At 40.2% G+C, this 25,920-nt stretch overlaps 1 protein-coding gene across 6 annotated transcripts in view; it reads left to right on the forward strand.

Moving 5' to 3' along the window:
- STRIP2 (striatin interacting protein 2) overlaps positions 1 to 25,056 on the forward strand; it is a 46,096-nt gene extending 21,040 nt beyond the window's left edge. For all 6 annotated transcript variants that reach the window (XM_073899178.1, XM_073899179.1, XM_073899180.1 and 3 more), the window contains 7 exons: positions 516 to 613; positions 1,061 to 1,187; positions 4,097 to 4,197; positions 7,675 to 7,741; positions 18,134 to 18,238; positions 19,072 to 19,276; positions 22,397 to 25,056. In XM_073899178.1, the coding sequence (XP_073755279.1) occupies positions 516 to 613; positions 1,061 to 1,187; positions 4,097 to 4,197; positions 7,675 to 7,741; positions 18,134 to 18,238; positions 19,072 to 19,276; positions 22,397 to 22,647 (954 nt within the window). In that variant the 3' untranslated portion in view covers positions 22,648 to 25,056. The remainder of the gene's footprint in view (positions 1 to 515; positions 614 to 1,060; positions 1,188 to 4,096; positions 4,198 to 7,674; positions 7,742 to 18,133; positions 18,239 to 19,071; positions 19,277 to 22,396) is intronic.
- The last annotated feature ends 864 nt before the right edge of the window (positions 25,057 to 25,920 follow it).

The raw sequence follows: 25,920 nt of genomic DNA on the forward strand, positions 1-25,920 counted from the left end.
TGACATCATGCTTATATCTCTCACCTTATTTCTAGGCATTGCCCCTCTCTATTCCTTCCGTAATCTTCTTTAGAAAAAACAGTCTTGAAGCAGCACAGCCTACAGCTCCCTGGCTCCTTAGAGCCTCACAGGCAGGCCTTCAGGACTAGGCACCTGTTTGCCCTTCTGGAGGCTGGGGAGATTTGGTTATTGAGGAATGAATGTAGAAGAAGGCATTAAAACACTTTTTTTTTTTTTAAGATTTTATTTATTTATCTGACAGAGAGACACAGCAAGGGAGGGAACACAGCAGGGGGAGTGGGAGAGGGAGAAGCAGGCTTCCCACTGAGCAGGGAGCCCGATGCGGGGCTCGATCCCAGGACCCTGGGATCATGACCTGAGCCAAAGGCAGACACTTAACGACTGAGCCACCCAGGTGCCCCTAAAACACTTCTCATAGGGCTGTTGAGGTATGGAAAAATAGCCTTGTTGAATGGGATGGGCAGAGATGGATCTCCTCATTTTCTACTTCCTAGATTGCTCTACTTAAGATTCTGCTGGCTGCAGCCCCCACCTCCAAAGCCAAGACAGACTCTATCAATATCCTCGCAGATGTCCTGCCTGAGGAGATGCCGTGAGTGCTTCAGCTGGGTTGGCTGCTGAATGCGAGCTGTTTTGTCTATAGCATCTCTCTTGTCCCCACCCCACCTTGATAACAGAGGGATTGTCAGCAAAGAGATCTCCTCTCCCCTTTCCACTGCAATGCTCTCTGTTGGGTTCTTTTTAGCTCAAAACTGATGGTCTACAGGGCATCATCAGTGCCAGTGACTGGTTGCATAGGTATGTGGGTGGACATTGCCAAGAGATGAGCTTGCCAAAGGAGAGAGAAAAACAAAAAGAGCAAAGGAGCTTTTCTCCACACAGGCTCGTAAGTGGGAACCCTGGAGGTTTCCCTAGTACAGAAGTTCAGATCTCCCAAGTTCTGGCTCTCTTGTATACGTTGTCTCTGACCCAAATACCTGGGTCCTTGTAGGCCTCTCTCTAAGGCTACTCTCTGCCCTCACTCCTCTCCCCATTGTAGCATCACTGTTCTCCAGAGCATGAAGTTGGGCATTGATGTGAACAGGCACAAGGAGATCATTGTAAAGAGTATCTCTGCCCTGCTCCTGCTCCTCCTCAAACACTTCAAACTGAACCACATCTACCAGGTGAGCAGCTAGCAGCACTTCTCCACAGGTCTCAGGTGTTCTCCAGGCCCTGTCTCCCAAAGAGGAGCCTAGGGGCCTTTATAGTCCAGTTGAACATCTTTCAGCCTTTTCTTTGTCCTCCTTGGGGAATCCATCTACCTGTTGCACAAGCTTGCGTGGGGGTATGGAGTGGGATGTGAGGAACTGTCCTAGACAGGTGCAGATGTCTGTGTCCTTTGAATGTTATCCAAGGATTGTGGGTAGGAATCCTTGGCTTCTTGGGAATGTGCCCAGCCAGCTTTGAAGCAGTGCAAGACAGGATTCAAGCATTCCACAAAAAAAAGTGAGGAAAAACTATGTAGAAAAACTTTTCTATATGTGAAGCCCTTTTCTAACATTTGAGATATAATCCTAAATAAGGCATGGTTTTGGCTCTTAAGGACTTTGAAGTCTTGTAAAGGATATGGATATATAAATAGCTAATTATGGAATGGTAAGTGCATGATACAGGTAAGCACTGGCTGGTAATCCAACCTGCAACGGAGAAGAGGTGACTTTTAACCTGAGTCCTAAAGAAACAGATGTGAGTCAGGATATGGGAGTTGTCAGGGAAGGAAGATAGGAAGCATTTCAAGCAGAAATGTTAATCTATGGAAGTCCAGAGGAGAGAGAGCAAAGTACCTTTGGAGACTGTTTAAATGTTGCTGGAGTTCTCCCTGGGGTAAGGGGAGATGGGGCGGCCTGGTGATACATGGAGCTGGAGAGGATGGACACGGAGCAGATCATAATACATATGGTAGTACACAGTTGTTGAGTACTTATAATGTGCCCGGCACTCTCTTAAGTTCATGGGGGATCTCATTTAATTCTCTTAATCCTATGAGGTAGGTCTTATTTTATCCCTGTTTTATAAATGAGGAAGCCGAGCGTAAGAAAGGTTAAGAAGCTGCTTTCCCACGAAGGCATTGTTCACCAGGCTGAGGAGTTTGGACTTGGTACTGTGGGCATTGCCAAATATCAGGGAACCTGGGGGCAGGGAGTGGATGGTCTCTGTGGTGAGAACATGGGGAGGAGAGGAGGCTCCTCATGACTGCCCAGTGTCTTTGCCCCATTTTCCTCCTAAGAAGTCAGAACCAAGCTTGCTGCTAGAACAGCAGATTCTCAGAGTGCACAGAGGCTCCTGCAGGGTCTGTGTCCATACAGGTTTGACTATATAATCAGGGTATTTCTCCACTCTAGTACACTCAGAGACATCTTTGGGTATATTATGGGTGTCCTGGGTGCTCACACTTCTTCTGCCAGTGTTTGCTGAGCAACAGCAGGGCTGGGAGGAGTACGGGTGGGTGGGAGATAGTGTTCCTAGTAGAAAGAACAGAGAACCGTGGATATGTTTTTTCTGTCTGCATCTCTTGGTGGGCAGTATGTGGATCAACAGCCAGACAGGTGGGTGGCTTGATGGGCCTTGCCAGTGTGTGTCAGTGTCAGTGAATCCCTACAAGGCTACAGACAAATTTCAAGTTGAAAAACATTTTCCATAACTTCATAGTGGGTATGTATTGGCTGCTCCATCTGGAGCTTTGGAAAATACCCCAGGTCGGCTGCCAGGGAGAAAATATTTGAGAGGAGAGAAATGGGCAGCACAAGCTGACTCCCACCTCTAACCACACACCCAGGGGCAGAGGGCAGCTTGGCTTGCTGCCATGGCTACTTCTTGTGATCAGGAAAAGCTAAGGGATTTAAAACACCACAATTTTCTGGTTTTTCAACCCAGTTTCTATACTATCCCAGCAGTCTGGGTTCTGGATCTGGAGGCAAACTGTTTCTGATATTCAGTGCGTCACAGGCAAAATCCAGGTGTTGCACTCCAGGACACTGCCCACTAGGTCTTCCCAGACACAAACCCCATCCAAATTCAAGAGAGCAAAATGGAACCCCTATTTCTGGTGTTTATCCCATCAAAGAGATCTTGGACTTAGCCCATCAAAGAAATCTTGGACTTATTCTCAGTGTAGTATCTTTTTTTTTAAGATTTTATTTATTTATTTAACAGAGAGAGAGAGATCACAAGTAGGCAGACAGGCAGGCAGAGGGAGAGGGAGAAGCAGGCTCCTGAGCCCTCCAGGCACCCCAGTGCAATATCTGTTGACTGAAGGGCTCTTGTTGATCCATTCATTAAAATACTAATAATGGGGGTGCCTGGGGGCCTCAGTTGGTTAAGCGTCTGCCTTCAGCTCAGGTCATGATCCCAGGGTCCTGGGATCAAGCCCTGCATCGGGCTCCCTGCCCCGGCGGGAAGCCTGCTTCTCCCTCTCCCGCTCCCCCTGCTGTGTTCCCCCGCCCCTGTTAAATAAATAAATAAAATCTTTAAAAAAATAAAATAAAATACTAATAATGTAAGTACAGGGATAATGCAGTGAACCAGACAGACTCATGCTGGAGTCCACATCCCAGTGGTTCAGCTGGTTGCTATGTGCCTTATCCGTCTGGACTGAACGATGCCAGCAGTTGCTGGGAGTAAGCTGCACCTGTTCCTGCTGTATCAATCACTGCTGAAACACTATGAACCAGAGGTTTGGTATGGAAGACCGCTCCCTCAGGGAGCCTTCCTTTCTTGTTGAGCTTAGGAACAAATATTGCAGCAATTCCTTCTATTTATCTGGAGTGGGATTTTCTTTCTGCCTTGTTTATGTTTTGTGCTTTTGGTCAGGTGTTTACAACATACACACACTGCAGATTATCCCCCTCCATGCAGGTGAGCTGGCTGATGATGCTTCTCCCCACTTCTCAGACAGGAGGACTGATAACACAAGTGGACAGTGGATATTGTTAGGAATGGATATTAGAGTTGTACTTGCCAATCTTATTTTTCATGTGTACTTTCTGTTATCCCCCAAATAAGCAGCCCTTTCTGCTTTGATCTTTTAATTCAGTTTGAATATGTATCACAACATTTGGTATTTGCCAACTGCATCCCATTGATCCTGAAGTTCTTCAATCAAAATATCTTGTCCTACATCACTGCCAAAAACAGGTATGGACTCTGGACAGGTTTATTTCAAAGGTCTGTTTTGGGATGGGTTGGGAAATATACATCATCTCTGAGCCTTTCAGTTCTCCTTGTGTCCCTAGTCCTTTCTATCTTAGAGCTGTCACTGTTAAATTTAATTTCCTTGAAGTGTTAATTGATGGGGTGTGTGGTTTGGCCTCTTCACAGAGGTATTTGTATTTTAATAGTTTTGAAAACTAAAAAATGTCACAACTCAAATAAATAAAACTGCAACAATGAAATTTTAGCCCTATGGCAGAAGGATCCAGAAGATGTTTTTTTGTGAAACAGCCTTCTTATCTGGCCAGCCCTGATCTTAGTATAAATCATAAGTTGTAACAATTATACTACTTTGTAAACTGTAGTGTTATGTAGAATTTGCAACTCAAGGTAATTAACAGACCCTTATTTAGATCAGTTTGTAATAAAACAAATATATGGTATTTTATTTAATCTCCTCAGTAATGGTAAGAGGTATTACAACAAATTTTATTCTCACTTCACCAATTAGTAAACAAATTCAGGGAGGTTAATTGACTTGCTCAACATGCTAGTGAGACGACTTAAGTAAGCAGCGGAGGCAGGATCAAAACGCAGATTGTTTTCTGGTCACAATTACTATGAATACAAATTGCTTTTCACTCCTCCAGCCAACTGGGGACTTGGGAGTTACAGAGTAAATCCTTGTTTTTTAGTTTGCTACTTCCACAAGAACTAGAAGCATGTTAACTAGAGTTTACCAGAGGCAGAGTTCCTAAAGTAGAAGGAGGCTGATCTGATTACTTGGGGTGACTAGAGAAGGCCGGGAGACTGGTGCCTCACCAGTCTTAAACTGCCTAAAAGTTCACCATGGAGAGGCAGCCTACTTATATGTAGTTTAAAATACACAGAGGCACCTGGGTGGCTCAGTCAGTTGAGTGTCCGACTCTTGATTTCAGCTCAGGTCATGAGCTCAGCGTCCTGGGATGGAGCCCTGCATTAGGCTCCTCACTCAGCAGGGAGTCTGCTGGAGATTCTTTCTCTCCCTCTCCCTCCACTTTCTCTCTCTCTCTCAAATAAATTTTTTTAAAGCTTTTATTCATTTATTTGAGAGAGAGAGCACAAGCAGGGGAAGGAGCAGAGGGAGAGGGAGAAGCAGGCTCCCAACTGAGCAAGGAGCCCCATGAGGGGCTTGATCCCAGGACCCTAGGATCATGACCTGAACTGAAGGCAGACGTATAACTGACTGAGCCACCCAGGTGCCCCTAAATAATCTTTAAAAAATAAAATGAAGTGCACATACACACATGGAACTTGAAGTCATGAGACCTGCCATTTGCTAGCTATGTAATCTCAAGTAAGGACTCTCTGGTTTTTTTGAGCCACACTATTTTTATCTTAAAATTAAAATAATACATTTCCTGACTATATCATAGAGCTTTTATATAAGTATCAGTTAAGATAAACATATGAGAGTCCTGTTCCACATTTCCAGTTAGAGATCCACCCCTGGATCAATCAAGTATGGCCGGGGTTCACGAACTAAATACCCAACCTCCACCATGGGCCTGGAAGGGGAGGAGCAAATAATCTGATAGGTGTCCATTAGGTTCTATTTGGAATTGGAAGAGTGGTAGTGCCAGACTACATCATTAACTAAGTTTAGCCTGGATAAGATGGTTCTCTTCTGCACCACCTGCAAGCTTTACTGCGGCATAATCCCTGAGAACTTGGAACACCCATAGCCCCTTATTGCACACTTTGCTCATGGCTCTTACAATATAGAGATATTCCAGAAACTTGTAACTTTATTTTTTGCCCCCTTAGGCTAGAATTCAGTTCACAGAGGATGGAACAAATCTATCTTTGATTTTCTGCCCCCATTTCCTGGTTGCCAGCATCTACTTTGCCATGGGCCTTTGTGGGAGGTGGGTAGATAAGTGGATAAGCCAGCCAAGAATGTTTATACTAATGGAGCAGTAAGTACAGAACTGGCAGCCCTGGGAGAATCCAGTAGAGTGAATTAAGATGATGAGCAATGTTATAGGTAGATCCACTGCCCTCTCTTCTCCTACCTTGGTTATCATTGTGGGTTTCTTGGACAAAGGTAAACATTTCTAGGTAAATATATTGTTGCCTTTTGCTTGGATAGAGTTTTGACTTTAGAAATGTAGAGACAGGTCCAAGAAACCCCATACTCCTCTTTATGGCCCTTGCTTTGCCAACATCCTTGATCCAGTTCAGATAGGTTATAAACGTTATAGAATGTCAGAATCAGAAGGAGCATTAGAGATAAGCTAAATTCTGCCTTGTACCAATGAAAAAGAAAAGGAAAGGAAGAACTGTAATTTTGAGTAACTATGTCCCTGTCATAATGCAGTGCCTCATTTCCCCTACCTACTCTTGCCTGCTTCCCGGGGCTCACCACAGAGCCTCCAGCTCCCTTATAGTCCCCCACTGTCAGTTCTGGGGGCAGATGCTGTTACCATTCCTTTTTTTTTTTTTTTTTTTTTATGAGAGAGAGAGAACATGCATGAGTGCAAGCGGGGGTGAGGAGGGGTGGGCAGAGGGAGAGAGAGAGAGAATCTTAAGCAGGTTCCATGCCCACCACAGAGCCCGACATGGGGCTTGATCTCATGACCCTGAAATCATGACCTGAGGCGAGATCGAGTTGGACTGGACGCTTAACTGACAGAGCCACCCAGATGCCCCAATGCTATTACCATTCTTTTTTTTTTTTTTTTTTAAAGATTTTATTTATTTGAGAGAGAGAGAATGAGAGACAGAGAGCATGAGAGGGAAGAGGGTCAGAGGGAGAAGCAGACTCCCTGCTGAGCAGGGAGCCCGATGTGGGACTCGATCCCGGGACTTCAGGATCATGACCTGAGCCGAAGGCAGTCGCTTAACCAACTGAGCCACCCAGGCGCCCGCTATTACCATTCTTGAGCTACTAGATTGGCCCTGCTGCAGGAAGCTGCCTCCGTCTTAAGCTTCCTTCAAGAATGGCTTCCGTGATCATTTCCCAGAGCTCCTGGCTTTCAGAAACATTTGGTAAAGGACATAGGAATGGTCTTCATTTCATCCTCACGTCCACAGACTGTTACTAAGTGGGTTAAGTTTGGGCAGCATCTCTGGGAACACAGTTCACACGTATACACAAGCATACACTTAAGTACACAAACAGAAGTGCACCTGTGTCCGGACTCTTTACAGAAGAAAGGAGAGAGGTGGCTATACCAGAGGCTCTCTTGCTGCTTTCTTTTGCATCTGCTAGATGGGGGCTGGCCTGAAGGAACTCTGTGGGTTCCTCTCATGAGGAACCATGTGGTGCCATGGTTGCCTGGCACCACAACCCTGTTTCAGCTGAGGTCACTAAGCAATTTGGGAAATAGATGGGGCCTGCTGGAGAGAAATAATTCCTGTCATTTCAGGTACTGCCATTTCCATTTCCCTAAAGCTTGCCCCTTTCTTTGCATTTTGCAGCATCTCGGTCCTGGATTACCCTTGCTGTACCATCCAGGATTTGCCGGAGCTTACTACAGAGAGTCTGGTAAGCAGAGGGGGATTTGGTAGCTTTTGAAATTGCCAGATGGCAGCAGCTGGTATTTGCTCTTCTGTTTCTTCTCCAGCCTTGTAATGCCCTGGTTTGGGAGTCTCAGATCAATAAAGGCATATTGGCAAGAGCACAGAGGCAGTGGGTGTTTAGAGCTGCTGACCCAGTTGAGAAAAATTTGGGAAAACTGAGCATAGCAATTTGCAGAGAAGAGAAAAGGGTCAGTGACAAACACTAAGGAGGAGAGGGAATTTAGAAAGATAATGGGACTGAAATTGAATGTGAACATCTGTGCTAAATGGCAGAAGAAGCTCTACTGGTCTATTCCAAACAACGATCTGTCTCCTTTCCGCTATGCTATAGGGTATTCACTTTTCATTTTCATATAGATTATAAAACCCAGGAGTGTGTACTTCAGAAAATATCTTCCCTAGGTCTCTTTAAGCCAGAAGTTGGTAACAGCCACAGAAGAATGCCCCAGAAATTTCTTCATCCTGGAAACAACTTTAGGCAAATCAGAAAAGTCCCTCAGAATTACTTTGAATTCCATGAAACTAACTGATCAACAGCATACTGAAGATCAACTGTCTGCCTCCTTAGATATATACTCAAGTCCATACCCTCACCCTGTTGCATTGTACTTGGATATCTATCTGTTCCTCCATTTGACTAAAAACTATTTGAAGGAAGAGATGGTATCATCCTCAGTTTTATATCCCCAGAGTCTAGCACTATGTTTGGTACATGAAAGGAGCTCAAATACTAAATGATTGGATGGTAGCACCCATGTGTCCCACAGCCGTTTGCCCCCCAACTTTAATACCTGTGAAATGTTGCATCAGGAAAGTGTATTAGGCACAAATAGAATGATACCTTCTGTGGTACAGGTTTTATAGAACCATGGGATTCTTGGCTGGAGGGGACCTGAGAGCCATTTAGCTCAATCCCCTATTTCAAAGATGAGAAACCAGAAGGCCCAATGGATGAAGTGACTTGTCATGGTCCACTCCTCATAAATGATAGATCCTGAATTAGAAAAAGACCCATGTTCTAAGATATTAAGTCTAGCACCCTTTTTAGCATCAGGGCAGAGATTTCCTGTCTCACTTAGATGTAGTGGCCAAGGAAGCTGGGAACTTCTTATCCCTGCAGAGAGAAGTAATAAGTTGTCTAATAACCCTGTTTATGCACATGATGTTATTCAATCTTTAAAATAACTGTATAAGCTTGATATTACTGTTTTATAGATGGAGAGTTAACTGCCAAAACCTTACAGTTGAAAGTAGCAGAGCCAGGGTGGAGACTTACATCCCTGCCATTCAGAGTTAGAATGAAGAATGCACTTTCTCACAGAAAACAGTGGTGAACAGCATTAAAATGCTCCTATTAGTTGGGTATTTCAAAACATAAAGTTAGCTTTTATGGTTGAAATCTATTTCTTGATACAGTATTTTCTCTTTTCTCATCCCGTATGTAGGAAATTGATGGGAACTATACCTTCAAATCTCTTCTGATTTACCTTTGGGGATATGAATATAACATTATTGAAATAATTGTTATGCCCCTGAGAAGATTTTATTGTTATCCTTGAGCAGGTGAAAGCACTAACTATGCTAAATAAGAAACCAATTGGTGTTAGGTGTTCTTCTCCTTTCTGCAAAGCAACAGTGGCACCTGGTGGTTTCATTTGGTAACTACAGATTTTTTGTTGGCTTAAATTTACGGCGTAAGTACTTCCCCAGAGCCTAATCACGGGCTTAAGTAACTAGCAAGTTTACTCCACATAGGTCCTCAATATAATGGTTTGTTTATCTAAACTGATGGCTTCTGTACTCAGAGAAGACTAATGTTTATATGAGTAAAATGCTTCTCTTTTCCAGGCTCAGTAAATTAATTGTAAACAGAAAATATACTGGCTTTTATAAATGTGGAGGATTTTCTTTAAATAATATTTCAAGTTTTTTTTTCCTGGTTATAAAATCACTATATACTATTGCAGAAAATTGGATAAATACAGGAAAATATGGGGAAGAAAACAAAAATACCTTAATTATACTACCTACATGTAACGACATGTTAATATTTTCCTATAATCACCATATATATGTACATATTAATTCATATATGTACACACATACATTATTTAAGAAAATAAGGACTTTGTATGTTTCAATTCACATAATAAAATTTAAATATTCACAATGTGACTTTGAACTTATTTGAAAACTTGATTTTTAATAGCTACACATAATATTCTCCTTAATTTTTAAAAATGATTGCTCTCTACTAATGTTGGGCATTTATTTCAATATTCTCTGTGTAACTCCAAATTCTAAAGTCTTCCCATTTTGTCAAAATACTTAGCTCTACAATAGGCCATCCTTACCCATGTACTGAGAAGTTTCCCTACCCACCTAGTATAGGAAGGCTTACAATTTCTGTATCCCCAAATGTCTATATTCAAATTCAATCCACTAAAGTAGGAAAACATTAAATTCCAAATATGAGGGAAGGATAGTGAATGTATGGTTGTGTGGAAGATAGATAGGGTCTTTGGAAGGAGGTTGCTAGAAAAGGCAGTGGATATGTCTTCAACAAATATTGTAGAATGCTCAGTATTTTGATGGTTTTTTAGGGCAGTGGTATAAAAAGTAGGGTGTGCAAGATAATGCTTTGGGGGATGGAATATTTTGATCTTTTGTATGTATCAATATCCTTTTTACTTTCTATATTTATGTGTATATTAGAACATACGTAATGTCATTACAATAATGCATTTCTAACTTAGAAGTAAATGTGTATATTTAGGCGTACAACAAAAATTATTTACTGAGAGATATGTGCAATAAAAAAAATTTTTTAGAAACCACTACTTTAGAGTATGTTGAAATGAGGGTAAGGTTGTAGGTCTGCTTGCTTTGTGGGCTTATTGGTCCTAAAGAGAAATCATACAGATTACACTCCATCCTCCTTTCCTCTCCTATCTTACAGAGATTCGGGCCAAAAAAAATGTGGAAAATTCTGTGTAAATCTATTGTCACTGCTGCAAAGCCAACCCAGAGTTCAAAATGCTTGTTTTTTACTACAGAATGTGATTTAGCAACAGTAGCTTCACATACAAAGAAGGGCATATTTTGAACAATGTAGATGCCCAAGTAGGCCTATAAATTAAGAATGGAGGAATGAGAAAAAGTAGTATTTATGGAATCACTGAGTATCAGAGCTAGAAGATTCTTAGTATCTTGCCAAATCCCATCCTTTACTGATGAGGAAATGGGTAGAGTGCTGAAGTGTTGTCCAAGGCCTTAATAGCTAGGTAGAGCGAAAACAATGAGTCAGAATTTGCATGACCTAGCCATTTGCAAAGAAACATTTGGCATTTCCTTTTAGATATATGCAAGTGAAATTATTAAGTTAATTTTTAAAAGGCAGTTCATTGCAAAATTCCTCAAATTTGGGTTTGATTTATATTCAGAAAGACTTATAAAAACACATATCGCTTAAATTTACGTACCTGATCCTTTCATCTCTCCTTATTAAATTTTGTTTTTATAACTTCCTAATCCAGGTATTTTTGGATATTCCAGAAAACTTTTGTCATTCTTGTTTTGGTTTTTGTTTTCTTATTGGAATATAATCATGTTCAAGTATTAAGGTCTCTAGCATTCATTTCAGGCATTATTTAACCAATGATTTTATGACCTTATTAAATAAAGTCTTCTGACATTCACCATCACTATTTAAAACCAATATTGCCTTTAGCATTATTGTTTCTCTGTTCTAGATATAATGTGAACACATAAGGTATTTATCCATGTTCTATGACATGTCTATATAGAGGAAGGACCATGGATAAATGTTTTTTAACATTTTATCAGTTTTCCTGTTAAGTCACCATTTCTGTAATGGTTGTACTAGAGGAGATGAGAATCTCTGGAATTCTTTTCTTTTTTTTTTTTTTTAAGATTTATTTATTTGAGAGAGAGAGCGCATGTGCACACGCTGGCACATGCAAGTAAAAAGAAGAGCAGAGAGGGACGGAGAGAATCTCAAGCAGTCTCCATGCTGCACAGAGCCTGATGCGGGGCTCTATCTCACAAGACTGAGATCACTACCTGAACCGAAACGAAGAGCTGGAGCCACTCAACCGACTGCCCCACCCAGTCGCCCCTCTGGAATGATTTTTCAAACTCACATGCCCAGATCCCTCTCCAGGGCACAAATAGTTTGTCAAAACTCCCCAAATGATTTTGAGATTTTCTCTTCTCTTTCCTCCTTTTTTACTCACACCAGTTAAGAATTATAGCTCTCTTTTATGATATCTGGGTCCTTAATCTAGCAGTAACTTAATTGTCAGAAATCCATATGATAAGGGAATTATTCTATAATGATTTGGGAAAAAGTTTAAGCTAAAAATATGAATTCATTTTCAGTTGTGTCAACCATAATAATGGAATGAATCAAAAGAATCATTTACCGAGAAGTGGTTATTATTGTGAGTTTTCAATCAGTAAGTGTTAAAACCTAGCAAATATTTTTTCAAATAGGTTCAAATAAATGCAGGGCTGACATGGCATGAAAATCTGAAGCCTAAAGCAAAGAAATAGACTAGTTTGTAAGTATAGCAAAAGCAGGGGCGCCTGGGTGGCTCAGTCATTAAGCATCTGCCTTCGGCTCAGGTCATGGTCCTAGGGTCCTGGGATCGAGCCCCGCATCAGGCTCCCTGCTCGGTGGGAAGCCTGCTTCTCCCTCTCCCGCTCCCCCTGCTTGTGTTCCTGCTCTCGCTATCTCTCTCTCTCTGTCAAATAAATAAATAAAATATTAAAAAAAAAAAAAGTATAGGAAAAGCAGACAGAACTACAGCTCTAAGTTATCTTGAGCAAGTTTCCTGTAGGCTATAGGAGTTCCACATATAAAAGGAAGAGGTTGGGCCATCAGATGAGCATAAACTTTTCCAAAACTCCCATGGATTCATTATATAACAACCAAGCTAATATTAGTAATTCTGATTTTCAGTGAAGAGCTGGTTTTCAATCTGAAAATAATAATCATCACTAGGAACTTTAATAAGCCCAAGAAGGTTTGAGTTGTATTAGACTTAACACTTAGCAGCACTTCTTTATTTTTTTTAAGTTTTTATTTATTTAAGTAATCTCTACCCCCAGCGTGGGGTTGGAACTCAGGACCCTGAGATCAAGAATCGCATGCTCTTCCAACTGAGTCAGCCAGGCACCCCTAGAAGCACTTCTTTAAAAGCTCAGTCTGATCATGGGCTGACCAAACTCAGTCAGATGCTCCCCTTTAATACAGGAACCCTCACTATTTTTGTTGTTGTTTCTGGAAACTGTTATCTTCTGCTTGTTTGAAATAACAATTGTAATAGGACATATAAGAAAGAGCTTCTTTACCATTAGGTCTTGAAGAAGCTGAGAAAGCGGGGGATCAAACCGAATTTTCTCTCAGAATCATCTTCTGTGTTAGGATTCCAAGAGTGCAATAGAAGATGAACAGTAAATAAAGACAGAGTATTATAAATCAGTGAATTACTGGAGATAGAGGTTCAGGCCCTGGTTGGGGCACTTATGTGACCTGAAGCAAGCCCTTCCTTTCCCTGAGCCTCAGGTTTTGCTTCTGTGGATGACAGAATTGGACTAGACTTAGCCAAGTCTAAAAGCTAAGGCTCTTCTAGTGCTCAGATTCTAACCAATCTGATTTCCTCTGTACAAAAGGAAGAAACACTCTGTTCTTCCAGCAGTCATTTGAGTTATTATCCACATAACTGGCATAAGCCTCCGTTTTTATTTGGCTTGGCTCACTCAGCTGGGCTAAGATGGATCTTGAGAACAGAACCCTCGTGGTGCCTTAGAGATGCTATAAACGGGTAGGATGTGATCCCTGAACTGAATATTTAAACACAAGGTGTATGTAAAGAATTTTTTTAAGTTTTTAATTTTAATTCCAGTATAGTTAACATGCCGTGTTATATTCATTTCAGGTATACAATATAGTGACTCAGCAATTCTATACATTACTCAGTGCTAATCAGAAGTGTACTTTTTTTTTTAAAGATTTTATTTATTTGAGAGAGAAAGAATGAGAGAGAGTGTGCACATGAGAGGGGGCAGGGTCAGAGGGAGAAGCAGACTCCCTGCTGAGCAGGGAGCCCGGTGCGGGACTCAATCCTGGGACTCCAGGATCATGACCTGAGCTGAAGGCAGTCGCTTAAGCAACTGAGCCACCCAGGCACCCATAAGTGTACTCTTTAATCCCCATCGTCTATTTCCCCCATCCACTGCCCCTCTGGTAACCATCAGTTTGTTCTCTGTAGTTAAGAGTCTGTTTCTTGGTTTGTCTTTTCTTTTCTTTGTTCATTTGTTTTGTTTCTTAAATTCCACATGAGTGAAATCATATGGTATTTCTCTTTCTCTGACTGACTTATTTCACTTAGCATTATACTCTCTAACTCCATCCATGTTGTTGCAAAAGGCAAGATTTTATTCTTTATCATGACTGAAAAATACTCCGTTGTATTTATATACCACATCTTCTTTATCCATTCATCTATCAGTGCACACTTGGGCAGCTTCCATAGCTTGGCTATTGTAAATAATGCTGCAATGAACATAGGGGTGCATGTATTCCTTTGAATTAGGGTTTTTGTATTTCTGGGAGGTAAATGCCAAGTAGTGCAATTACTGGATCATAGGGTAGTTCTATTTTTAACTTTTTGAAGAACCAGTTTGCATTCCCACCAACAGTGCAAGAGAGTTCCTTTTTTTCCAAGCACTCACCAATCTTTGTCATTTCCTGTGTTTTTTATTTTAGCCATTCTGACTTGTGTGAGGTAATATCTCATTGTAGTTTTGATTTGCATTTCCCTGGTGATTAGTGACATCGAACATCTTTTCATGTGTCTGTTGGTCATCTGCATATCTTCTTTGGAGAAATGTCTGTTCATGTCTACTGCCCATTTTTTAATTGGATTATTTGTTTTTTGGGTGTTGTATCAGTTCTTTATATATTTTAGATACTAACCCTTTGTGGGATATGTCATTAGCAAATATCTTCTCCCATTCCTAGGTTGCCTTTTAGTTTTGATTGTTTCCTTTGTTGTGCAGAAGATTTTATTTTGATGTAGTCCCAATAATTTATTTTTGCTTTTATTTCCCTTGCCTCAGGAGACATATCTAGAAAGAAGTTGCTATGGCCCGATGTCAGAGAAATTACTGCCTGTGCTCTCTTCTAGGATTTTTATGGTTTCAGGTCTCACATGTAGGTGTTTTATCCATTTTGAGTTTATTTTTGTGTATGGTGAAAGAAGGTGGTCCAGTTTCATTCTTTTGCATGTAGCTGTCCAGTTTTCCCAACACCATTTGTTGAGGAGACGGTCTTTTTCCCAATGTATATTCTTTCCTCCTTTGTCAAAGATTAATTGACCATATAATTGTGGATTTATTTCTGGGTTTTCTCTTCTGTTCTATTGATCTATATGTCTGTTTTGTGCCAGAACCATATTGTTTTGCTTACTACAGTTTTGTAATAGAACTTGAAGTCTGGAATTGTTATACCCCCAGTTTCGTCTTTCTTTTTCAAAATGTCTTTACTATTCAGGGTCTTTTGTGGTTTCATGTAAATTTTAATATTGTTTGCTCTAGTTCTGTGAAAAATACTGTTGGTTTTTTGATACAGATTGCATTAAATTTGTAGACTGCTTTGGGTAATATAGACATTTTAATAATATTCTTTCAATCCATGAGCGTGGAATGCCTTTCCCTTTCTTTGTGTCCTCTTTAATTCTTTCATCATTGTTTTATAGTTTTCAGAGTACAGTTTTCATCCCTTTGGTTAAGTTTATTCATAGGTATTTTATTATTTTTGGTGTAGTTGTAAATGGAATTGTTTTTGTAAACAGATGTTTATGTATGCAAGTGGAACATGGACAAATGTTTTCTTCTTTCAACTTGCACTGGTAGAAAGTGAGTAAAGGTCTTGCTTTGGATAGTGTAAAGTATCAGACACAAGAGAATATGGCCAAATGCTGCTGTTCACAAGATATATCCCCCCACAGAAGTTTACATTTTACTCAATATGCTGAGTCCTGCCCTCCCAAAAAAAGAGAAAGCAGGCAATTTGCCTTAAATGAACATAAACGAATAAACAAAAAACCCCTCAAATCTGGCAAATCTGAAAAGGCACCCCATGGAGATAAAGGTCTGCTGGAAAATGATTATGTGTTGGGTTGGAAGAAGGCAGAAGGCTTGAGCAGGGCTCCATGTAGAGCATGTTGCTGCAAACTGACAACAAGCCTGGGATCCGCTATCCTGAGACAGCCATGGACAAGCATGTGTTCTGTCAGTGCCCACTTCAGGCAACATCTGGTGATGTGGGAAGTGGGGCTAGTTTTAGTTGGTGGGGAAACATTATCAGAAAAAAAAAAAGAGAGCAAGGCCCTGGGCACATGAGACTATCTTCAGGAGGGAACTAGGGTGTCTTTCCTAGGACTCCTGAGACTGAGCTTTGAGGAAAAAGCCGCCACGATCAGCTAACATTCACTTAAAACTTCACTTTTGAATCAATTGGAGAAAGTTGAGATAAGTCACAGTACTATTAAATGATCAGAGGTGAAAGGATCTTAAAGATGATCTAATTCAACCCCTTATAAGAAACAGGGAAATGACTTATCTACCATCATACAACCAGGGTCAAAGCCATAATCCAGGTTTCCTAGTGTCTACTCCAGTGCTGCTTCTACAAGCCACACCCCTACTCCCATTTTTTTGTGTTTTTTTTGTTTTGTTTTGTTTTGTTTTAAGGTGAGCTCTACACCCAACATGCGGCTTGAACTCAGACCCTGAGATCAAGAGTCGCATGCTCTACTGACTGAGCTAGCTGACACCCCTCCCATGTTATTTTTTGAGGTGCTAAGGAATGCAAGGCTCTCTCTGCTGTTATTATATTAAAAATCAGGGTAAAGGAAGCTCACAGTGGAGATATACATAGCCTCCCCCATATGTTCTCTGTTTCCCCTGCTTCTTTAAAAAAAATAAACATTTAAAAGTCCATTCCTCTGTTAGCCACACAAGATGGAACATCTGTAGAACCTATCTGTAGAACCTATCTCTTTTGGGCAAGCCGACTGGCTGATGCACTAGAGTGGAAACTCTCATGGAAATTTCTCTTAGAAGGAAACAGATGGTTCTCCGGGGACTAGTTCTAAACACAATATTGAACATTTACTATAGAAAGGAGAACATTTTTTCTAATAATATTTCTAAAAAGTTTCCCTGAAACCTTTTGACCTTTAGTCTTATTTATTTCTTAGTAGAGCCTAATACTCTCAAAAATCCTGGATGTTCATTCCACATTAGATGTATGTCTGTCTTGCTTGCTTTGGATTAATTTGATTTGGGAAAGGAGGGGGTAATTTTCCATTCTTCAGACAACAGCTCACTTCTACACATTGTCTCCTACTCTTACATCCTCCTATCAAATTGTAGGCATGAGGAATTTCCAAGATGTTAATTTGGCCACCATGCATGCTCATTGATTTATATAGCTTCTGACTTCAGTATATTTACAGGCCCCCAAATCCAGAAGGGCTCTTATTTTTGTCCCTGAAAGATGTTTCTGTGAGTAGATACCTGTTTCTAAACTGACATCCATCTGTTATCTCTGGTTGGGTGCTCACAAGCTATCAATAAACATACAAGAAAAACACCTGGTTAGAATTCACCATCTGCCATTTTTGCTTCCACGCTGGAGAATTAGGCAATTTACTGCAATCGGGTTTGATAAAGGAGGGTGGAGGATGATTAAAAAATTCAATCATAATGAATATCAGATCCATCCAACATAGTTTGAAATCTACCAGAATAGGGGCATCTGGCTGGCTCAATCAGCAAAGCATGTGACTGGATCTCAGGGTTGTGAGTTCAAGCCCCACGTTGGGTGTAGAGCCTACTTAAGAAAGGAAGGAAGGAAAGGGAAGGGAAGGGAAGGGAAGGGAAAGGATCTACCAGAATAACTCCTAGCAGTTACAAACACAGCTTATATAAGTATAAGCTATATGGGGGTAAAATTCTATCACCTCTTTTCTGATTCTAAAGCAGGAACTTACACAAGAAGGCTTGCTTGAGTGAAGTTCCTATGTTCATGTATCCTCTTTCTAATCAGTACTTGCTCTAGGTGCAGCCATCCAGGATTGACAGCTGTGTGTTTTCATATGAAGAATATTGCATGTTTTGAGACCTTAGTGTGTGAAGAGCAGAATGGTGAGGAGGTAGCATTTCATAAGGAAGGCCTCACCTAAACTGACCAGTGGTGACTTGCAGGCTTCTGTGGGAATGAAAGTCTTATAGGTATGGTAATGGTGGGCCTGCCTTATTACAGGAAGCTGGAGACAACAACCAGTTCTGTTGGAGGAACCTCTTTTCCTGCATTAACCTTCTGAGGCTGCTCAATAAACTGACCAAATGGAAGCATTCCAGAACCATGGTGAGTGGGGTTTCAGATCATAGAGGTGTCCATCTGACTGAATTTTTTAAATCTTAAATATTTATGGACTTCCTGCTTTGTGAGCTCTATAGACAGACAATGAATGCTACATAAGGTGAACACCTAATTCTGGGTACTTGATCTATATGAGATAATTATTCACCAGTCCATTTCTTTACAAGGAGCTAAATATGGACCCTCCCCCAGGGCCGCTCTGGTTGGAAAGTTAGCATTGTTGTTTGGATTACAAGCACACATCCCAAATGATGCAAGTCTAAGATTATTCATTGCAGCATAAATCATGAACGATTGGAAACAATCTAAAGCCTATTAATACAGGACCAACTGGTTAAATAATTTTGGTACATCCTTATAATAGAATATTATACAACCATTAAAAAGAATGAGGCTGAAAAAAAAGAATGAGGCAGTTCTATATTGATACGGAATAATTTTTTAAGATATATTGTTAAATAAAAAGCAAGGTATGGAACAATGTGACAGGATATGTAGTTGGCTGTGGTTTTTGTTAATAAAAATATGTGAATATAGAATTATGTATCCAGAAGATACATAAGAAACTGATAACAGTAGAAATGGGATGTGTGTCTGACAGAATTATTTTGCTCTTTATATCACATACTTTGAATATTAGAAACTTTGAATTGTGACATATAATTGTGACATCTAAATATAAATAGAACCTGAACCATAGATTCCCAGGGTATTGAGACCAGTCAGGTTTGGCTTAATTTGTTTGCGAGTTGGAAGTTCCAAGAAACGTTAGATCCTTATCTGCCTTTCTTCACTCTCACCCCTCTTTAAATGGGTAGATGCTGGTGGTATTCAAATCAGCTCCAATCTTAAAGCGAGCCCTCAAGGTCAAACAGGCCATGCTGCAACTTTATGTTCTGAAGCTGCTAAAAATACAGACCAAGTACCTGGGGCGCCAGTGGAGAAAAAGTAACATGAAAACCATGTCAGCCATCTATCAGAAAGTACGCCACCGCATGAATGATGACTGGGCTTATGGGAATGGTGAGTATTTTCAGAGCTCTTGACCTCCAGGAGTTGCCCAGGGTTTAAACAAAACTAAATAAGGGGCACCTGGGTGGCTGCCTTCAACTCAGGTCCTGATCTCAGGGTCCTGGGATCAAGCCCCTCCCACCCCTCTGTTGGGTTCCAGGGTCAGTGGGGAGTCTGCTTCTCCCTCTCCCTTTGCCCCTCCCTCCCCACCTCTCGTGCTTTCTCTCACATGCTATCTCTCAAATAAATAAAATCTTTAAAAAAATAAAACTAAATAAACATTTATCTCTACTTTTTTGGTATAAATGGTTACACAGTTTAGATGAGAAAATATGTATGTAATTATAGTCAGGTGCTGATATAACAAACTTTAGGGTTACTGCCCCAAATTCTAGCATGTGCCCTGGTCCTATATTAACTATAAAAATCCATTTTAGGGTGGCTCAGTTGGTTTAGCGTCCAACTCTTGGTTTTGGCTCAGGTCATGATCTAATGGCCATGGGATCAAGCCCCATGTGGGACTCCACTCTCAGCAGAGAATCTACTTGAGATTCTCTTCCTCTGCCCCTCCCCCCACTTGCACATGCATGTGTAGGCTCTCTTTAAAATAAATAAATAAATCTTTTTTAAGAATCCATTTTACAGGGGCGCCTGGCCGTCTGGCTCACTCAGTAAAACATGCAACTAGTGATCTCAGGGTTGTGAGTTCGAGCCCCACACTGGGGGTAGAATTTGCTTAAAAAGATTTCCATTTTATAAAACAGGTAAATTAAGAGATAATTACCTCCTTTTGAAAACATTCCTTTAAATGACAGGTTTCTCCAAGAGATTTCTAAAATTAAAATAACCTTTTATTATTAAAAAGCAGTTAGAAAAAGAAAAATAAAAAACAGCTTTCCCTGCTGGCTTAGTCGGAAGAGCACATGACTCTTGATCTCAGGGTTGTGAGTTCGAGCCCCAAGTTGAATGTAGAGATTACTTAAATAAATAAACTTAAAAAAAAAAGGCAATTAGAAAATACAAGTCAGAAAACTTTTTACTATATCACCATATTTATGCCTTATTTGTACCACCTGAAGATTGCCACTGTTAACATCTTATTGTATATTTTTCCAGACCTTTTTCTTTGCATATATACACATTTTACTTAAATGATAGCAAATTATACATACTATTTCATCATCTTTTTTCAGTTAACATTGTCTACATCTTTCTATATCAGTATGTTTTCATTTTATCTAGTAAGTCCATATTCAGAATTCCCCAGTTGTCCCAAAATGTTCTCTTTTTGTAAGTTTTATTTATTTAAGTAATCTCTACACCCAATGTGGGGTTCAGTCTCATGACCCCATGACCAAGAGTCACACTCTTCTGACTGAGCCAGCCAGGCACCCCCCAAAATGTTCTTTAAAGCTATTTTTTTCAAGTCATAATCCAACCCAGGGCCACAAATTTCATCTAGTTGTTCTATCCTTTAATTTGTAAAACCTAGCAGTGTTTTGTTTCCACTTTTTTTCCATAATGCTGACTAATTGAAAAACTAGGCCAGTTGTCCTGCTGAATATCCACCTTCTGGATTTAGAAATGGCATCATTTGCCTTATCTCTCTATCTCTAGTGTTACTAGTAAACTGAAAGTTAGATCCAGAGGTTCGATGGATTCAGTTTAAACATTTTCAGCTGTAGTACGTTTGAGGTACCATTGGGAATTGCATATTGTCTCACATTAGGAGACATTATAATATCTGGTTGACTACCAAGATATGATAGATTAACCAAGTTTGGAAGAATTTATTTTGGAGAACTTTTTCATTGTACTGACATTTGCTGTAGTGGGATTTGACCATTATTTGCATAATTGTATTTAAGAGTTTTTGGTAAAGATAACTAAAGACTTGTTTTTGCTGAGGTTTGTAACCTGCCTAAATTTTAGAGAATGCTGAAGTAAAAAACCCACAAAAGTAAAGGAAATATATGATTGGCAGGTAGCAAGCCAGGATGCAACTTCTATGAGACATAAAGCCAATTAACTATTTAAATTCTTATAGATTTTTAAAACATATAAATGTTTTATCTTGCAAATGGCGTAACTATTGTCGCTGCCATCATGAAGACAAACCCAATCTACACTTCCTTAAGATAAACCATTAAGGGGCATCTGGCTGGCTCAGTCAGTAGAGCATGTGACCCTTGATCCTGGGGTCATGAATTCAAGCCCCATATTGGATGTAGAGATTACTTAAAAAAATAAAATCTTTATGTTTTTAAAAATTTTTTTTATTTGACAGAGAGAGCTCACAAGCAGGGGGAGCAGCAGGCAGAGGGAGAGGGAGAAGCAGGCTCCCCACTGAGCAGGGAATCCAATCCCAGGGCCTGAGTTGAAGACCGATGCTTAGCCAACTGAGCCACTCAGGCACCCCCAAAATAAAATCGTTAAAAAAAAAAAAAGATAAACCATTGAGTGTGGGACATAAGAAATCTGGGAAAGCTGTATCTCTAGCCCTGAAATAAGTGTCTGAGTAGGATAAATAGAAGAAAGCAGATTATCTGTTTTCTGTTTTTACCTTCATGGAAGCTTTCACCTCATAATTTTAACATACGCTGACACATACATTTATCATATGCTGGGAGAGGTCACAGGGAATCAGTAAAGTCTTCAGTAATTGGTCCATTCTGATTCTCCTTGTTGGACCTCTTCTTGCCTCTTTCCATTCCTTGAGAGCTCGTGATTCCATTCAAATGGGTAACTCCCATACCCTAGGAAAGCTCAGTAAAAGGAATTGAGTTGCCATTTTGAAAAATATAATACATATAACTAGTAAGAAAGTGAAATAATGAAAAGGAAGTACAGTAAAAAAAAAAAGTCCACCTCCCTCAGGGGCCTTATTTCCTTCTCAGTGGTAATCACTGTTAGCAGTTTCTAGACTACCTTTCCAAAGATAGTCTCTGCATATACAAGTGTATTTTTTAAACTGAAGTGACAGCATATTATACACTTACTTTGTACATTGCCCTCCACAAAAAGGAAATTCTGAGCAGTTTCACTATTCTTATCCCATAGACCATACTCTGTGGTAAGAGGAGCAGAGTCCTGAGTTGTATACATGTTCTTCTTCCTCTCTTCCCCATACAGACATCGATGCCAGGCCATGGGACTTCCAAGCAGAAGAATGCACCTTGAGGGCCAACATTGAGGCTTTTAACAGCCGCCGGTATGACAAACCCCAGGACTCTGAATTTTCACCTGTAGATAACTGCTTGCAGAGTGTGCTGGGGCAGAGGTTGGATCTGCCTGAGGATTTCCACTATTCATATGAGCTCTGGCTGGAGAGAGAAGTGTTTTCACAGCCCATCTGTTGGGAGGAGCTGCTCCAGAATCACTGACTGAGCTCTTAACAACAAAACATCTGATAGATGGGCTTAGGCTCCAATAAATGGTGCTCTGCCTACCCTGCCCATTCAGCCTTTGTTTCCAGGTCTGGGAGTGCTTGTCCAGGGGAAAGCTGGGCTAGCCCAAGGACATCCAGTGTATTGCAGGGCCATTCTGGAGGCTTTGGGCCTGGTGATAGTGCAAGGCTAGGATCCTGAGTCACAACAAATTGGTCAACTTGCACTGGGGTCAGTTGGGTGCCCAGTTGGCCTTGAAAATCTACTGGATCAGTCCTGGACAGGCTCTGTAGTGGGACTGCTCCCTGCTTTAGTCTTGCCCAGAACCAGGCTAGCCTTTGCTGACCCCAAGAGTGAGAATAAGTTTATAATGGCATTTGACCCATGACATTCATCATAGGTAATGGGAGAGACAAGTCATAAAATAGGGAGAACATTTCCTTCTTGCTTACCCTGGATTCCTAGGACTTAAAAGAGGTTTGGCAAAGCCATCTTTGAAATTAAGTCTGTATTTTAAATTAAAAATTTTGACACCTCTTTCTAAAATTATTAGCTCAAAGATGATTTTAGAGCACCTGCACCTTCTTTGTAAAGGATAATGATTTACTATTACCTAAATACTGCATGTTATAGTAAAGTATATTGTGTAAAGTTTTTTTTCTCTACTCCTAAAGAGATCTATGTTCAATCTGAAAATTATTTCTCTGTGTATTGTGTATAGGGCATGCAGTGCTCTGCCACAGCCAGTCTGAAATAGGCCTCCTCTAAGGATGTTTCATGCTTTTCTGAAACTACTTCAGTCTTCAAATGACTGAGTACACTGTAAAAAATTATCCTTTTCATCCAATTCATTTTTTAAATGACAAGTAACTACAGGAGGTTTTATTTATTGAGATGGCTATGTCCATTTGTGCTCATGATCGATTTTTTAATTGAATAGAATAGCAACAGCATCACAGCTTACCATTTTTCTATGTTGATCAATGATTTTTTTTTCCCTTTTTACTGCGAGTACTTTCAAAGTGTCGTATGGAGATTTAGCAATATACTGTTCCTACCTAAAAGTATTGCACACTTCTTTGAAAATACAGGGGTTGATAATATCAACCTCTTTAAACTTCTTTTACAGCAGAATCACATATTTGTCAGGGCGCCTGGATGGCTCAGTCAGTTAAGTGTCTGACTCTTGATTTTGACTTGGGTCATGATCTCAGGGTCATGAGCTGGATCTGCATCCCCACATCCTGCTGGGCTCCGCACTCACTGGGGAGTCTGCTTGAGATTCTCTCTCTCTCTTCCTCTGTCCCTCCCCTTACTCCATACATACTCTGTCTCTCTCTAATAAATACATAAATCTTTAAAAAAAATCACATACTTCTCAACAGAAACAAGGTTTTTAGAAAAGCTTCTGATTCGATCAGGATCATTTTATTTCTCTTCTGTCACCACAATTATGTCATCTATATTTTCAAGCTTTTTTATTTTAAGTGCCCTCCCCCCTGATATAGACATTACTGAATCTTTTTTATGATAGCACCAGGCCACTTTAATTGTGCCAGGAGGTCTAGTAAAAAATGGCTTACTCTGTCAACCACAGTCTCATTTGGAAGTCATGGTACAGTTATTAACGATATCTAAAGGAACTAGACCAGAACTCTAACTAAAGCTTGGATTTTACCTTTTTGAGCTTTAAGGTAGCAGGACTTCTGTTTTTATGGAAAGGTAATGAAGAATGTAAGTATGTAATGGATGACATTTCTTAAAATAATTTGTAAATTTTACCTGAGTAAGACAGCTGTCCTCGCTGCAATCAAAGTAATTCACTGAGCCTATCATCTATGAACCCTATTAATCTATTTTAATGTGGTTTAACTGAAAAGACAATTTTCAAGGAAAGAGCAGTCATCAATCTATTTCTCTTAAAGCCATATAGTATTTAGTTTGTGTCAAGAACAAATAAGTTGCCCTTTTAAAAATATGCACATGAATGCTTTCTGAGGCATAGAAGTATGCTAAGCTTTAACATTTCATACTTTTTTACAAGTCTTCTCTTAAGGGAAGATTAATTCTCAGTGCAGATGGAGAAACTGAGATACCAAGAAAAGTGATTAGTTTCAAATCACAACCTTTTTTTGCTGACTTGCTGGGATAGCATTCAGGTATTGACAGCCAGCCCCATATGTTAAAGTAACTGATTTGAATCTTCCAATTTGAGAACCCATGTGGGTGGTTAGGAATAAATTCAGATTAACCAACCTCCAATGGTGATTACTGTTACTACTTAGAAGGACATTATTTGAGTGATTTATAGAGGATTTTTATTTGTGAATACTTCAGTAAAGTTTGTGTTGTTGATAACACTGTTTATCTACTGAAAGCACTTTAATAAAAAGAAATTGAACTGGAGTTAGAAATTTGGTCTTTAATTCAACATAAAAGAGTCTTAAAGACAGATATAGAAAGGAATAATATATAAAGAAGATGAATATATAAAATCTTGTGTATTCCCTGGGGGTAGACTAATATAAACACAACCGCAAAATCTCAATGGCTTATAACAAACCTTTATTTCTTCTTTCTGGGTCTGGGGATCAGCTGCAGCTCTGCTCCACTCAGGTTAACTTGCTAGATTTAGCTCTGCTCCACACATCATCTTATTCTGGCATGAGGCTGATGGAATAGCTCCTGCCTGGGACAAAATCTCATGGTAAAGGGCAGAAGCAAGCACCAAACCATACCATGCAAGCACCTGGAGGGTGCTTAAAGCTCCTGCTTGGATGTGGCATAAGTCATACTTACATACTTTTTGCTCATACTCCATGGGCAAAAAGCCATTCACATGGGGCAAACCTAACACTGGGCCAGAGAAGTACATTCTACCTACGGAAGGCAGTTGCAACCAGGCATATGGGTAGACAGTGAGTCACAGCAGCTTCTCAGTGAAATTTTGAGATTGGTGGTAGGGCTTTCTTAGAGATTCTTGAGAATTTCCACAGCTCTCCAGTTTGCATTTGAAACCACCCATTTTTCAGTGCTTTATGCTGATATTTTCAGCTGTGACTTTCTTGACTTTTGTGTACATAGTACCCCCAGCTCTTCATCTAATAATAATCTTGGTTCTATAAAGACAATTCTAGAAACAAATGAGTGTTTTGATGGTCTCTTTTTCTCCCACAAGTAGTTGTGATGAGTTTGAAGTCTTTCCTCTAGGCCTTCTTGAGATGACCTATATTTGCAATAAAACTAGCTGAGACTAAATATGCAGCTGTA

The sequence above is a fragment of the Callorhinus ursinus genome, unplaced genomic scaffold (assembly GCF_003265705.2).
Source record: "Callorhinus ursinus isolate GAN/ISIS: 27379988/994484 unplaced genomic scaffold, GSC_fseal_2.0 scaffold12, whole genome shotgun sequence".
Lineage (NCBI taxonomy): Eukaryota > Metazoa > Chordata > Mammalia > Carnivora > Otariidae > Callorhinus > Callorhinus ursinus.